The 15552-nt window shown below is 44.3% G+C and overlaps 1 protein-coding gene across 1 annotated transcript in view; it reads right to left on the bottom strand.

Moving 5' to 3' along the window:
• The window catches only part of gmds (GDP-mannose 4,6-dehydratase), a 663771-nt gene that overhangs the window by 71411 nt on the left and 576808 nt on the right, over positions 1-15552 (bottom strand). The window contains exon 9 of the mRNA XM_078539480.1: positions 4029-4125. Coding sequence (XP_078395606.1) covers positions 4029-4125 — 97 coding nt within the window. The remainder of the gene's footprint in view (positions 1-4028; positions 4126-15552) is intronic.

Raw genomic sequence — 15552 nt, forward strand, 5'->3', positions numbered from 1 at the left:
TTTTGAGATGTGGCATGATTTAATTTATAAATTTGCATTGGAATACGCATTTTGTATTAGCTTTTATTTTTACATTATGAACAAGAGGATGATTTGATGGTCAGTGACAGAGAGAGGGCAAGGCTTGTGGAACTGCTAGTAAATGGGGAATTGAGGGTACTGGTATTGCACTTGAATTAGTTCTTCACATACAGCTCAGACAGAATGTGGCTGTTTATGTTGCAACCTCCCTTCCTCTTCTGCCTCCTCCTCTTGCTAGTCCTCCTCAACAATTCGCCTGATAAGCAGCGAAGTTGTGCAGCCTACAGTATATCACCACAAATTTGAGACTTACTCAGCGAAGTACTTCAAGGCTGCTTCAGAGCAGCCCAAACACTGGAATTATTGCTTCACCACGTCAATGATCTACTCCATCAGGTTCCTTTTGGCAGCATATCTCCCATTGTATCCATGCTGTGCATGCGTGCATGGGCTGCACATTGGATTCATGAGCCATCCCATCAGCAAATAGGCCATGTTGCCCAGTAACCACCCTTTGGGAGCTGAAATAGAGCTTACATAGCAGACTGCAACAGAATGAATGCATCATGATTACTGTCAGGATACCAGACATTGGCCGACATGATGCGCTACTAATAGGTCAGGTACATGGTAGAGTTGACATGAGGTGCATGCAGAACAATGTGCATGCAGTCAATGGCACTTTGCACCATGGAGAATCCTGCAACACTGCAAACCCTGGTTCTCTCTGGTAAGATACAAAAAAAAAATTACGCTGTCTTTCTTTGAATAGAGAGTCTCAGTGACCTCCCTTATACAACAGTGCACACAAAATATGAGATGTTGCTTATACCTCCAGCAACAGCCTGGAAGGAGCCAGGCATATAAAAGTTCATGACCACGGTCACCTTCACAGCCAAGGCAATACTCTGTTTGCGTGCTGCTCTGAGGTTGTTGTTGTGATTGTAACAGTTGGCAGGTTTCAGTAACAACTCCTTTAGTGAAGTGTAGGTGTCTCACATATTGATCCTTGATGTTCTGGCAGGAGAATAGCACCCTGAACATCCTGGACAGGTATGGCCTCCTGCCAAGAGCCCTTCTTCACCTTCTCCTCCTCTTCCTTTTTCTAACAGTTAGTGCTGCCTGGCCTTTACTCCCAGTCATGCTTGATCCTAAGAGCAGGCCTACTAGTGCACCCTTGACTGGGAGCAACTGGTTTGTGCAGGAGCCTTTAAGTCAGCACAAAATGCTTCAACACCTGCCACATCGCTCCCTGTAGGCTTCTGAAACTTGAAATAACTATGCAACAAAAGTATGTAGAACTGTAGCAACAGCCAGATGAAATAAACCAGCAACTAACCTTCAAGTAGTTGATCCCTTTAAATAGCATTGGTGGGGGTGAATGGGAGGTCCTTCATGCTACTTAGTGTCATGTTCAGCTGTGTGAGGTTAAAAGAGGGTAATGGCTGGCACATGGAACTCTAAATGGCAGCACTGGCATCATTTAAGCATTCCATACTGATCGACATCATGATCTGCCTGTTCTGCATACTTCTGGCAGGTGTTAAATGCAAGTATGCTAACTTCTTTATCAATATAATGTCTGGCTGCTTCACTTAAATGTGCTGTGCATACTGTGAATGCCATTTTGGAATCCTAAGGGGCCTTGCTGCACCCAGAAAATGGGTGCTACCAAGTCCAATTTTGTTCCTTATGATTTCCTCTGGGGGATGTTGTGGCAGAGGGGAAACAAAGCAGAAAATGCATGTAAGTTGTTTTGATCATATCCCCAACCTCCCAGCAGCTGGTTACATAAGCCTGTGCTGTATTATCATATTCACAATAAGTTTATGCCTTGTAGCATAAATTTGGTATGAAAATCAAAGGGAAGCTGTCATGGTTCTGTACAACATGTCAAGTTGACAAACTTCTTCAAGATCTAATCAAGTCAAAAGATCACAATTCAAATTGAAATACCCTATACCTACTTACTGGCACTACTTCAACTCTTCAGGCCAGTAGGCTGACTCTAGTAAATAGCTGTAAAGTATATGCAGTCAAGTGAAACCGAGTGTGTACATACTTGGTGCACCAGATTCTCCAGAGTACAGAGATCCTAGCTCATGTGCATAACGTAACATGAATGACTACAGATTGCGGAGGGCTCTAAAGCTAAGGAAAGCTATTGATTGCAGTACTGCAACCTGACTGAAATCATGGATGAACAAATATGGAAATATGGACTAAATAGTCTTTTCCATCAGCAGTAACCTGATTGAATGAAGCAGCTTGGCTCATTGGGCCTCGGTTACACTGGCCAGGCAAGTAAAACAATGGCATTGCAATAACTTTGACCATTCTAATGTTTGAGAATAAGTCGCCTGTGGTTAGCTTTGGGGGAGGGGTGTTGATGTACACTGCAGAGTCACCAAAGAGTGAACACCACTAAATTATAATTATATTCAGGCAGTCCCCCACATGCAACAAACCCAGATTGACAGTGCAATGCTTAGTTTGGATACAGATATTTAAAGTGCTGGTAAAATACCCTTGGCCCTGGGCTCCATTTCCTCCCATTACTTGTGCATGTCCTGGGTTCTCTCCCTCTCATCCAATTTAAGATGGAGACAAAGATAATTTTTTCTCTCAGAGAGTCATTAGTCCGTGGAATTCTCTTCCCCAGAGAGCAGTGGAGGCAGGGTCATTGAATATTTTTGAGGCTGAGTTAGATAGATTCTTGACTGACAAGGGAGTCAAAGGGTACAGGCGGTAGACTAGGAAAGTACAGACCACGATCAGATTAGCTATAATCTTATAAAATGGTGGAGCAGGCTCACAAGGCCAAATGGCCAACTCCTATTCCTATCTTATATGTACGTATGTTAGTATGAAAGGCAGTTGTGCTCTCTCCTGTTGGATGTGATCATGATGTGACATTTGCGTGCTACAAATGTTACTTGCCACTTATCGGCCCAAGCCTTGATGCTGTCCAGTTCTTGCCGCAAGCTTGTGTGGATTGTTTTGTTATGTGGGCAATTGCCAAATTGAAAATGGAGATATCATCAATAAAAAAGCTCAATTTCTGACCTTCTTAAGGAGGAAGAGTCATTGATTAAATAGCTGGAGAGAGTTGGGATGAGTAGGTAGCCCGGAGGAGCTGCTGCAGGAATTTTATGGGGCTAAGATGGTTGGCCTCTAACAACTACAACCATCTTCCTTTGTGCCAGGAATGATTTTTTTTCCACTGGAGAGTTTTTCTCTTGTTCAACATCAGTTTTATAAGTGCTTTTTTGATGTCACACTTGGTCAAATGCTGCTTTGCTGTCAAGAGCAGCCACGCTCAACTCACCTGTAGACTTAGCTCTTTTGTCCATGCTTGGGCCAAGCCTGTAATGAGGTAGAGAGCTGAGTGATACAGGCTGAACCCAAACTGAACACCAGTGAGCAGGCTATTGGTAAGTGCCGCTTGATAGCATTACTGATTACTCCTTCCAGCAGTTTACTAAGTATTGGGAGTTGACTGTTATGGCAGTAATTGGTCAGGTTGAATTCATCCTGCTTTTTGTGTTTTTTTAATATGAAAAAGTAAAAATATGATTCACGTTATCCAGTCAGCAAATTCTTGTGGAATTTAATTTAGAAAAGTAAACTGATCTATGCAAAAACAAATTTAAAAATGCAAATTTTGATAAAACTATTTCAAAGAAATGACAAGAGAATTATAAACAAAAGATATTTGTGCAACCAATTTGAATAGATACCCAACAAAGCACAAGAAATAGGCTACAGAAACTTTAATAGTTAGAAACAAGGATAAATCACCACATAACAAATTTTATTAGTGGGATAATAGTGAAGTTGTATTACTAATTGGTGTTTCTAACACTGCCCATGGAACCACAGTATTTCTGGATCAAAATTGCAATTTTAGTTAATATAACAACTAATTTTTGAAACAAACAGTCAAATGAAGCAATTTGCATGAACAGAATCGGGCTAGTTTTCAATTAATTTTTAAATGTTCTTACCACTTCGGTAGGTCTGTAGTACTTGGGATCAACCCTTACGTGGACTTGGCCTGTTTCCTTGCACTTTCCCACTTCATTTTCACCCTGACCTTCCCATCTAGAAAAAGAAAATGACATAGTTTTGACTATTTTGTTAAAAGGAAACATATTAATGGGACTGACAATCCATTCAATTTTATTATATCCATGCATATATATTATAAGTATGTAAGAAATAGAAGCATTCGGGCCCTCGAGCCTGCTCCGCCATTCAATAAGATCATGGCTGATCTGCTTGTGGCCTTAACGCCACTTTCCTGCCTGCCCCCATAATTCTCGACTCCTCTGTCAATCAAAAATCTGCCTAACTCAACCTTGAAAATATTCAATGACCCAGCCTCCACTGCTCGCTGGGGACGGGAATTCCAAACGCTAATGATCCTCTGAGAGAAGAAATTCCACCTCAACTTTAACTTAAATAGGAGGCCCCTTATTTTGAAAGGGTGGCCCCTAGTTCTAGATTCCCCCATGAGGGAAAACATCTCAGCATCTACCCTGACAGCCTTCTCAGAATCTTACGTTTCAATGAGATCACCTCTCATTCTTCTAAACTCCAATGAGTATAGATCCAACCTGCTCAACCTTTCCTCATAAGAAAACCCCCTCGTCCCAGGAGACAGCCTAGTGAACCTTCTCTGAACTGTTTCCCATACAATATGTTCCCTCCTTAAGAAAGGTGATCAAAATTGTACAAAGTACTCATGGTGGGGGAATTGTTCCATTTCTGCACTAAGTGTGGTAGTGGGCAAGAAAAATGAATGTTCTACCCGCCAGCCGCAATGGCGGCTTCTCACGCTGTATCGTCCCAATCCCGCTGCATTAATTATGCATTCCTGGGAAACACGCTGTTTTGATGGCAGGTGGCTCTCATTCGCCAGCCATGCCATCACCCTGCCGTTTCATCACGCTGGACACCATATTTAAAGTGCTTCCAGCCCACGACAGCTGCACAGAAGACATGGCCCTGAAAGGCAAAAAGACTGCAGCCTCAGGTTTAATGATGCATCCGTTGAGTGCCTTTTGGATGCAGTGGGAGCCCCCCGTGACATCCTCTACCCCCCGTTCTGGCCACAGGATCTTGCAGCAACATCACCAATCTGGCTTGGGATGCAGTGGCAGCAGTGGTCAGCACCAACACCCTCCAAAAGAGGACAGCCACCCAATGCCGCAAGATGATGAATGATCTCCTCCGTTCCACCATGGTAAGTCACTCTTCTCATCACTCTCAACTCACACACTCACAAACCCATCACATATCTACCGGGACCTCACACCTCAAGGGACAACACTGCTAACTCTCACACACACCCTCACATCATCCTCAGACTCATATCATCTGGGACGCACGTCATCATCCAGTCCATGTCTCCATTCACCACACAAACATTCCACGCAGTGCCATGTGTCCTGCTCATGTGCTCTCCATCTGTTTTCATGCAGGAGAAGACTGCTCACGTAGGGAAAGGTCCCAGACCGGGGGTGGAGTGGCCCACATTAGGCCCCTCACTCACTTTGAAGAGCGTGCCATCACGCTGACTGGTGAGGTTGTGGACCATGGCTGTGGTGACAGTGAGGTTGGTGGCGAACACCCTCGTGAGAATCCTGCACCACATCATCCCTCTCTCAATGCAAATGAGAGTGCGCCCACTCCTGCTTTTGACTGTGCTGACTTGCACTAATCATCTCTACTTTGGTCCACAGGGAGCTCTAGCGACCAACACCCCCAGCTAGCCAGTCCCTCAGCTCCATCCATGTCCTCGCCTCCAGTCAAGAGGACTCCTCCTCCATTGAAGAGCTGGAAATAAGCAGCCTGGAAGACCCGTCACAGTGCTTACCGACACCCTCTACCAGTGCAGAGACACACTCCTCGGTGGGACCTAGATCTGCAGCAGGCTCGGGTTCACAATCTGGCAGTCATCACATGGACCCTAGTCTGCAGCAGGAGGAGTCAGGTTTGGCTGACCTCCCCGGCACTCGGAGGACTGCTGGGGAAGAGGCATGTGTGAAGTCCAAGATGAACCTCTGGATTTGGCTTTCGAACTCATCCTAGAGAGTCAGCAGAAGGTGGTGGAACATCACGCAGAGTGCTGGAAGTCCTTGACAAAGTGGCACGCAAGTCGGAGGAGTTTGTCCGCCTGCTGTCTGATAAAGTGGTGCCCACATATGCGCATATGGAGGTCTCCATGGGGAGGATGGTGGATTCCACGGAGATCCTGGTCCAGCAGAACACGGAGAAGTGTGCAGACCTGCACTGCATCATGGGAGCCATGGGCGAGTTCCTGCAGTAAAATGGGGCACCTTGACATCCCCCCAGGTGCTCCTTCCCCTCAAGGAGTCAGGCCTGGGCCCTCGGGCACCTGAAGGGAGGAGGAGCGGCAGCTGGATACCCCTCGGTCATCCACCCAGGAATCTCAAAAGCTGTCCTCTCCCTCCAAGTCCCCTACGCCTGTGACCCCCTCAGCCTCGTCCTCTGTCACTGCAGAGGGAGCAGCTGGCCCACAGGAGGACAACCAGACCCAACCGGGGCCTCTGCTCTACCAAAGACTCAAGCCAAAGGCATTAGAGGCAACAGGGCCAACCATTGCACAGACTATCTCCACCCCTGCTGTGGATGTCAGGGCAGCATTCAAAAGTTAAGAAATTCTGATCATAGTTGGTTGCATCGGTGAATACATTTTGTCACTTTACAATCTGGAAATATATGCACTTTCACTGAATAATGTGTAATGGTATCTTTCAGCTTCATTGACAGGCTTTGCGAGTTCTCCCACTACATCCCCCCCACCCCTCCACTAGCAGTTCAGCAGCACGCAGCTGGCCCACAGGTGATTCTGGTGGGAGAAGCGTGTGCATGTGCACGAGCGTGTGTGGCAGGGCCTTTTGGAGCCTCATGCAAGCGCTCTCCCACGCACGCAGATCCTTCCAGTATCACACTTACCTCAATGTCCTGAGCATTTTCAATGTTGCCTGATGGGGTTCACTGATGCAACCAACTATGATCAGAATTTCTTAACTTTTGCTGCCTGATGGGGTTCACTTTCAGTTGACCATCTGAACCTGAATCTCCGCCCACCCATTAATCACACTCCCATGCAGCACCTGATCTTGCCCAATATGACTCTCGTTTCACTTTCGATTTAGCAAGCATGGTAGTGCTACAGTTTTTCTTTAGCTCCCCCGTCCTTTCCCCTCCCCCAGTCACTCATTTCCTTTCCCCCATCACTGTTGACCTGCATGGCATCACCTTCCACCTTCCCTCCTTCCCTTTGGCCTCTTGATTTTCTACTATTCTTGGGATACTTTGAGTCTATTAGTTAAACTTCCCTGATATATTGGGGAGCCAAAGGACTAGTGAGATTGAGAACCTGGAAGAAATTAGTATTAGTAAAAAAGTAGTGCTGGAGAAATTAATAGGACCAAAAGCTGATAAATCCTCGGACCTGATGATCTACATCCTAGAATGTTGAAAGAGATGGTTGTTGAGATAGTGGACGCTTTGCTGATCATCTTTCAAAACTCCATAGAACAGTGCCTGCGGATTGGAAGGCAACAAATGTAACCCCACTATTTAAGAAAGCAGGGACAGAGGAAACAGAAAACTACAGACATGTTAGCCTGACATCAGTAGTAGGGAAAATGCTGGTATCTATTATGAAGGATGTGATAACTGGGCACTTAGAAAATAATAATAAGGATTGGGCAGAGTCAGCATTGATTTATGAAAGGGAAATCATGTTTGACAAACCTGTTAAGAGTTTTTTGAGGATGTTACTAGCAGGATAGATAAGGGACAACCAGTGGATCTGGTGTATTTGGATTTTCAGAAGGCTTTCAATAAGGTCTCACACAAGAGGTTAGTTAGCAAAATTAGAGCACATGGGATTGGGAGTAAAATACCAGCATGGATTGAGGATTGGTTAACGGATAGAAAACAGAAAGGAAGAATAAACGGATCATTCTCAGGTTGGCAGGCTGTGACCAGTGCGGTACCGCAAGGATCAGTGCTTGGGCCCCAGCTACTCACAATCTATATCAATGATTTAGACGTGCGACCAAAGACAATATTTCCAAGTTTGATGACACAAAACTAGGTGGGGATGTGAGTTGTGAGGAGGCTGCAAAAAGGCTTCAAGGGGATTTAGACAGGCTAAGCGAGTGGCAAGAACACAGCAGATGAAATATAATGGGGAAAAATGTGAAATTATCCAATTTGGTAGGAAAAACAGAAATACTGAGTATTTTTTAATTGGGGAGAAATTGGGAAGTGTTGATGTCCTGGTGCTCTTGTTCATCAGTCACTGAAAGCTAACGTGCAAGTGCAAAAGCAATTAGGAAGGTAAATGGTATGTTAGCTTTTATTGCAAGGGGAAGTCTTGCTGCAGTTGTATAGAGCCTTGGTGAGACCATGCCTGAAGTACTGCATGCAGTTTTGGTCTCCTTACCTGAGAAAGGATATACTGACCATAGAGGGAATGCAACAAAGGTTCACCAGGCTAATCCCTGAGATGGTGGGATTGAGGAGACTGGGTCTGTGTTCTCTAGAGTTTGGATGAACGGGAGATGATATCATTGAAGTGTACAAAATTCTTACAGGGCCCGGCAGGTTCCCTGGTTGGAGGAAGGTCTAGAGCCAAGGGACACAGTGTCAGAATAAGAGGTAGGCCATTTAGGACCAAGATGGAGAGAAATTTCTTCACTTACAGGGTGGTGAATCTTTGGAATTCTCTGCCCCAGAAGATTGTGGAGGCTCAGTCACTGAGTATGTTCAAAGCAGAAGTCAATAGAGTTCTAGATACCAATGACATCAAGGAATATGGAGATAGTGCAGGAAGATGACATTGAGGTAGAAATCAGCCATGATCTAGTTGAATGGCGGAGCAGGCTCGAGGGGCTGAATAGCCTACTCCAGCTCCTATGTTCTTACTGTGAAGATGGATTAAAAATACTTGTTCAAAACCTCTGCCATTTCCTCGTTTCACATATTAATTCCCCAGTCTCATCCTCTCAGGAACCAATACTCCCTTTAGCTTCATTTTTCCTTTTTATATACTTGTAGAAGCTTTCACTGTCTGTTTTTCTATTACTTGCTGGTTTTGTATCACGCTCCAATTTCTCCCTCTTTTTTTATGTCATTGTTTGCTGGTTTCTAAAACTTTACCAAGCCTCTGACCTAGCAGTGATCTTCACAGCATTGTATGCTTTTTCTTTCAACTTGATACCATCCTTAAATTCCTTAGTTAGCCACGGATGCTGCATCCTTCTGGTATGAACCTATTATGCATATACAGGTACATTCATGTATATTTTTAATGATACAGAACAGGTTACCCGCACACCTGGTAGAGCAACAAACCTTCACTGATTTCTGGAAGGAACAAGACAGATTCTTGTCAACAAATGAGATTAGGGATTATTAGAAATGTACCAAGGGAATACTGTGGATTGGTGAACTAGATGGATCGAAAGTCTCCCCTGCCTGAGACTGTTACTAAATTACATATGTTCATATAGATATTCTACGATACCATTGTATACATAGGTGCACAATCACACACTTTTAATGAAAATATACATTCTCATATATAGTTTATAAAGTTACTGCACAGCCTGATTTGAAAATACTTTTCAAATTCCAAAACTGATTTTTACTCAAGTGCAGCGAACCTAATGTCCACAATAAAAAGAAAGATATCTTTCCACAAATTAATAAGGGAAAGAAGAAAAGGAAATGCACTTTCATAGTGCCTTTCACAACCTCAGTCAGGTCATTCCAAAGCATTTACAGTCAACAAATTACTTATCAAACACAGTCACTATTATAATATAGGAAATGTAGCAACCAATTTGCACACAGTGAGCTCCCATAAACAACAATGACGTAAATAACCAGATTATTCGTTTTCATTTTCACAGAATCTCAGAGTGCAGAAGAGGCCCTTCAGCCCATCGAGTCTGCACCGACATGTGAGAAACACCTGACCTACCTACCTAACCCCATTTACCAGCACTTGGCCCATAGCCTTGAATGTTATGACGTGCCAAGTGCTCATCCAGGTACTTTTTAAAGGTTGTGAGGCAACCCATCTCCACCACCCTCCCAGGCAGTGCATTCAGACCGTCACCACCCTCTGGGTAAAAAAGTTTTTCCTCACATGCCCCCTAAACCTCCTGCCCCTCACCTTGAACTTATGCCCCCTTGTGACTGACCTTTCAACTAAGGGGAACAGCTGCTCCCTATCCACCCTGTCCTTGCCCCTCATAACCTTGTACACCTCAATCAGGTCGCCTCTCAGTCTTCTCTGCTCCAACAAAAACAACCCAAGTCTATCCAACCTCTCTTCATAACTTAAATGGCAACATCCTGGTGAACCTCCTCTGCACCCCCTCCAGTGCAATCTTATCCTTCCTATAATGTGGCGACCAGAACTGCACACAGTACTCCAGCTGTGGCCTCACCAAGGTTCTATACAACTCCAACATGACCGCCCTACTTTTGTAATCTATGCTTCAATTGATAAAGGCAAGTGTCCCATATGCCTTTTTCACCACCCCACTAACATGCCCCTCCGTCTTCAGAGATGTATGGACACACACGCCAAGGTCCCTTTGTTCTTCAGAACTTCCTAGTGCCACGCCGTTCATTAAATACTTCCCTGTCAAATTACTCCTTCCAAAGTGTATCACCTCACACTTTTCAGGGTTAAATTCCATCTGCCATTATCTGTCCATTTGACCATCCTGTCTATGTCTTCCTGTAGCCCAAGACACTCAACCTCACTATTAACCACCCGGCCAATCTTTGTGTCATCCGCAAACTTACTAATCCTACCCCCCACATAGTCATCTATGTCGTTTATATAAATGACAAATAATAGGGGACCGAGAACAAATCCCTGTGGTACGCCACTGGACACTGGCTTCCAGTCACTAAAGCATCCTTCTGTCATCACCCTCTGTCTCCTACAACTAAGCCAATTTTGAATCCACCTTATCAAATTACCCTGTATCCCATGTGCATTTGCCTTCTTTATAAGTCTCCCATGTGGGACCTTGTTAAAGGCTTTGCTGAAATCCATATAAACTACATCAACTACACTACCCCCATCTACACACCTGGTCACCTCCTCAAAAAATTCAATCAAATTTGTTAGGCATGACCTCTCTCTGACATGCCCCTCAATCTTATACACCTCGATCAGGTAGCCCCTCAGTCCCTTTGGATACATATTGGCTAGGGGACTAAGGACTTAATTTTAACACACTTCACAGAGGCGGGTTTTGCTGCGAGGAAAATCAGATGGTTTTCTGTCGGGACAGCCTAATGTTATCCTGACTCTGGGTGAGTTCCCAGGGATGGGTTGCTATGGGTATCCACAATCTGCTCCAAGGAGGCTGGCAGCCAATTAAGGCCCCACTAAGGAGCCTCCACCATTTACCTGCCATCGGACTGACCACTGATGAGTCCAAAGGCCGGTAGAAACTTGGAGGCAGCCTCCCAGTGGCAGGCTGGGGGGAGGTGTATCATCAGTGTCTTCGCTCAATGGCCTAATGAATGAGCCATAGGTATGAAAAGGCTGCAGTTGTGGCCTAAACCATTCCTCTGGAGGGTTTTCCCATCCATGCTGATAGCCCAGAGTTGTTAGGACTATCTTTAATTTTAAATTCAGCGCCCTCGTACTTGCCTTTCTGCCACAGCAGTGCCCACTTCTCCCACTCAGCTGTTGGCCAGGCAGTGCTGCGGGTTCTCTCATTGTGCTTCCTGCCTCCAAATCCTGCTCGCCATCCTTAATTGAATGCCAAAAGCGGAGGTGGTCATTAAGTAGCCCGCTTCATGTAAAGTTACTTCGGTGGGTGCCTTGACGATAACTGTCGGCTTGGGACCCACATATGGTCCCAATGGTGGGTTCCCAATACCCGTAGGAAGATTCAGCATAAAGAATGCAGATAAGACTTTAGTGAAACATTTCATTTGAAAAACAGCTCCTCTGACAATCTAGCACTTCTTTTGTATTGTACTAGAGTGTGAGCCTGGGTTATGTGCTCTCGACCTATGGAGTGCGGCTTAAATTGATGAACTTCTAACTCAGAGGCAAAAGTACAACCACTAAACCATGACTGACACAGAGACATATACATGCATGCAGCATACATTTCTTTCCAGGACCTTACTTCCTGTAATCACCATTGTCACTTAGTTATGTCATTCATGCTGAAAAGAAATGCTGAGCAGAGCACTAACTATTTTAAAACAGTAAATCTTTATGTCAACATTGTGTGGTACTATAGTTGTACTTTTTGGCTGCTGGGTGCTTTGGTAAAAGATAGCAATCAAGGGCAATTAGGGATGGGGCTATTCTTACCAGTGAAGCCCACGCCCCACCCACTAGTAAAGATGCTGTGGTGTGAGTCGCCCAAATTTGCTCAACACTTTGTTTCATTTTCGATTTTCAGATACTTTTTCCCTATTTAAAACCTGATTTTCAGTTTTTCATCCGATAAGCCGGGCACCCAAGATCCTCCTGCCCATTTACAAGCACCTTTTGGGTCATTAGTATTTGGAATTTTCTCCCCCAATGAGTAGTGGAGACTGGGTCATTGAATATAGTCAAGGCTGAGTTAGACAGGTTTTTTGAGTGACAAGGAAGTCAAGAGTTATGGCAAATGGCAGGAAAGTGGAGTTAAGGCCACATCAGATCAGCCATGATCTTATTGACTAGTGGAGCAGCCTCGAGGGGCCAAATGGCCTATTCCTGCTCCTATTTCTTAGGTTCATGCTAACTTGTTTAACTTTAGGCCTGGAACCACATTGTACCTATCCGACCAGCCCTGTTTGCTTTCCCTAGTGATATAATGGTTGACCTCAAGATAACTATGTTGAGATAAAAACAAAAACAAAAAACTGCGGATGCTGGAAATCCAAAACAAAAACAGAAATACCTGGAAAAACTCAGCAGGTCTGGCAGCATCGGCGAAGAAGAGCAAAGTTGACGTTTCGAGGACTCGAAACTATGTTGAGCCTTTTTTGTGGCCCGATCAAATCATGATTCTTGACCTCACTATGCCCCTGTCTGCTCAGCGCTTGACTCCATTACTAAGCTGCGACTGAATTTTTAAAGGGCATAATCTTTTACAAGCACTTAAATTAATTTTGCCATACACATCGCAATATAAAAAATTACAGCACAGGAGGAGACAATCGAGTTGGCTTTTTGCTAGAGCAGTCCAAATCCCACTATCCCATGCTCTAGCCCTTTCTTAAACGTTTCTTAAATCTCCTCTTAGACTTCCTTCTCTGCTTCAGTGGAAATAGTCCAAATACCTCAAGTCTCTTCTCATGATTATTGTTTCCTATTCCTGGCATCATCTATGAAGCTATGCTAAACATTCTCTATGGCTTCAATGTTCTTGATATTTGGGTTGGCCGAAACTCCACAGAGAACTCTGACTGTGACCTAGCCATTTTCATGCACAAATTTAACATTACTTCCTCTTACACTTTACGTCCCTATTTATTAATTCCCAAAATGCTATTGGCCTTTTTTTCTGGCATTATCTAACTGCATTTTCAGGGAATTAGTCAGAAATCTCTCTCTGGGTCTCCCTGTTCATCCACAGCATTCAGCATAATTCCATTGAACACATACACATATTCCTCCCTCCTACTCTCTCACAAATTATTATCCAAAGCTCGTATTCATGTTAAACTGTGTCCGCAATATGTCAGTCATACTGATAACCTACATCCTTCTTAAGTCTTTTATAGTTCCCTTTGGTATACCAAATCCACTACTTTAAAAAAATTACATTTTCTGTCACTGCAGATGGTGCTATCAAATCTACCACAGGGGGACCATATGCTTAAATGTAATTATATAATACAGGTATGTAAATATTATCTCTTTGCCTGTCTTTGAAAAATAAAAGCCTCTATTTTCACATCAGTAATCTTAGAGTCATTCTTTAAAAAAAATTACCTTTCATTTTGCTATGGATTGGCACTGAAGTTTGCCAGTGGATTCTCTTTATGTTACTGTACCACAGGAATGGCAAAACAATGTATCCTTAACTCATGTGAGCAATGTTATAAGAATTCTACCAGATAAAAAGCAGGTTAAATATCCATGAGGCTTTAGACATCAAGGAGGTTCTGAACATTATATGCATATAATTACTGTTTAGTGAGATAAACTGCATATTCCAATGTCAAGATCTTAGCAATAAGCTGAGACACCACATTTACACTCAATAAATGGAAATGATTTACTTCAACTTCACTAATGAATGTGAATGCTGCTGGAGCTAAATGACAACTACGTGTTTTCAAAACTGCATTGGTTAATCTTGTCAAATGGGCTATCTGGCAAAAATATGCCTTTTTGGCAAAAAAAGAAACCCTAGGCTGAATATATGGTGGTGGTGGTGGTGGTGGTGGTGGGGGGGGGTGGGCGGCAGGCCCCCTTGTGGAAGCAAAGTCGGCATGGATCTGACATGCTTCACGCCGAACCGCCCCACAGCCACTAAGCACTGCGGGCAGGCAAAACGAGGGCCAGGTAGGACTTCTGACCCTCACTGGTAAGGAAGTCCTGCCCTCTGGAGCTGCCAGCCAATCGCCTTGGCAGTGCCAAGAGCACATCAGTGGCAGCTGCTGGGACTGTAAGAGAAGAAAGCAGGCGGCCAGTGGATCCCCAGAGCAGCTAACTCAGGGGGAAAGAGGTGGGGTTTACGGCTGCCGGCAGGTAGGACGGGAGGGAGTTCGATCCCCCCGACCAGCAAAGGGAAGCCCCCAAAGATCAAACTCCCCCTTCTTTTCTGAGGAACTTTGTTAAAAAATCGGGCTGTCCTCCCCTGCCCAACTGCCCATGCTGTTTCTGGTGTGGGCAGTGCATTATCAGGGTCAATTGACTTGATAACAAGCCTAATTGACCCTTGATTACTTATTTTATTGTGGTGGGTGGGCTGCTGATTTTGATGCCCCCCCATCCCTGTATTAAGGGGGTGAGCTCGAGGCTGGATGGGAAAGTGGTGGGGTGGGCACCTGTCCTGTTTTATGTTATCACCTGCCTAAAACACACCTGGCAGAACATGTAAAATACAGCCCCCTGTTCTTCCTACAAAAGGCTGTGATCAAAATTTTTAGAAGGCAAGTTTTTACAAATTTGTGCTCCCAAAGGACCAGGTGATCCAAATTCTCCATATGTGCTCTGAACGGCAAGAGAAGAGGAGATGAATATTACTTAAATGGAAAAAGACTGCAGAAATCTGCAGCACAGAGGGATTTGGGGGTCCTCATGTATGAATCACAAAAAGCTAGCATATAAATTCAGCAGGTAATAAGGAGGCAAACGGAATGTTGGCCTTTATTTCAAAGGAAATGGAGTATAAAAATAGGGAAGTCTTGCTAAAACTATACAAGGCACTAGTTAGACCACACCTAGAATACTGTGAACTGTTTTGGTCCCCTTATCTAAGGAAAGATATACTAGCA

Source organism: Cetorhinus maximus, chromosome 3 (genome assembly GCF_964194155.1).
Source record: "Cetorhinus maximus chromosome 3, sCetMax3.hap1.1, whole genome shotgun sequence".
NCBI classification, from domain to species: domain Eukaryota; kingdom Metazoa; phylum Chordata; class Chondrichthyes; order Lamniformes; family Cetorhinidae; genus Cetorhinus; species Cetorhinus maximus.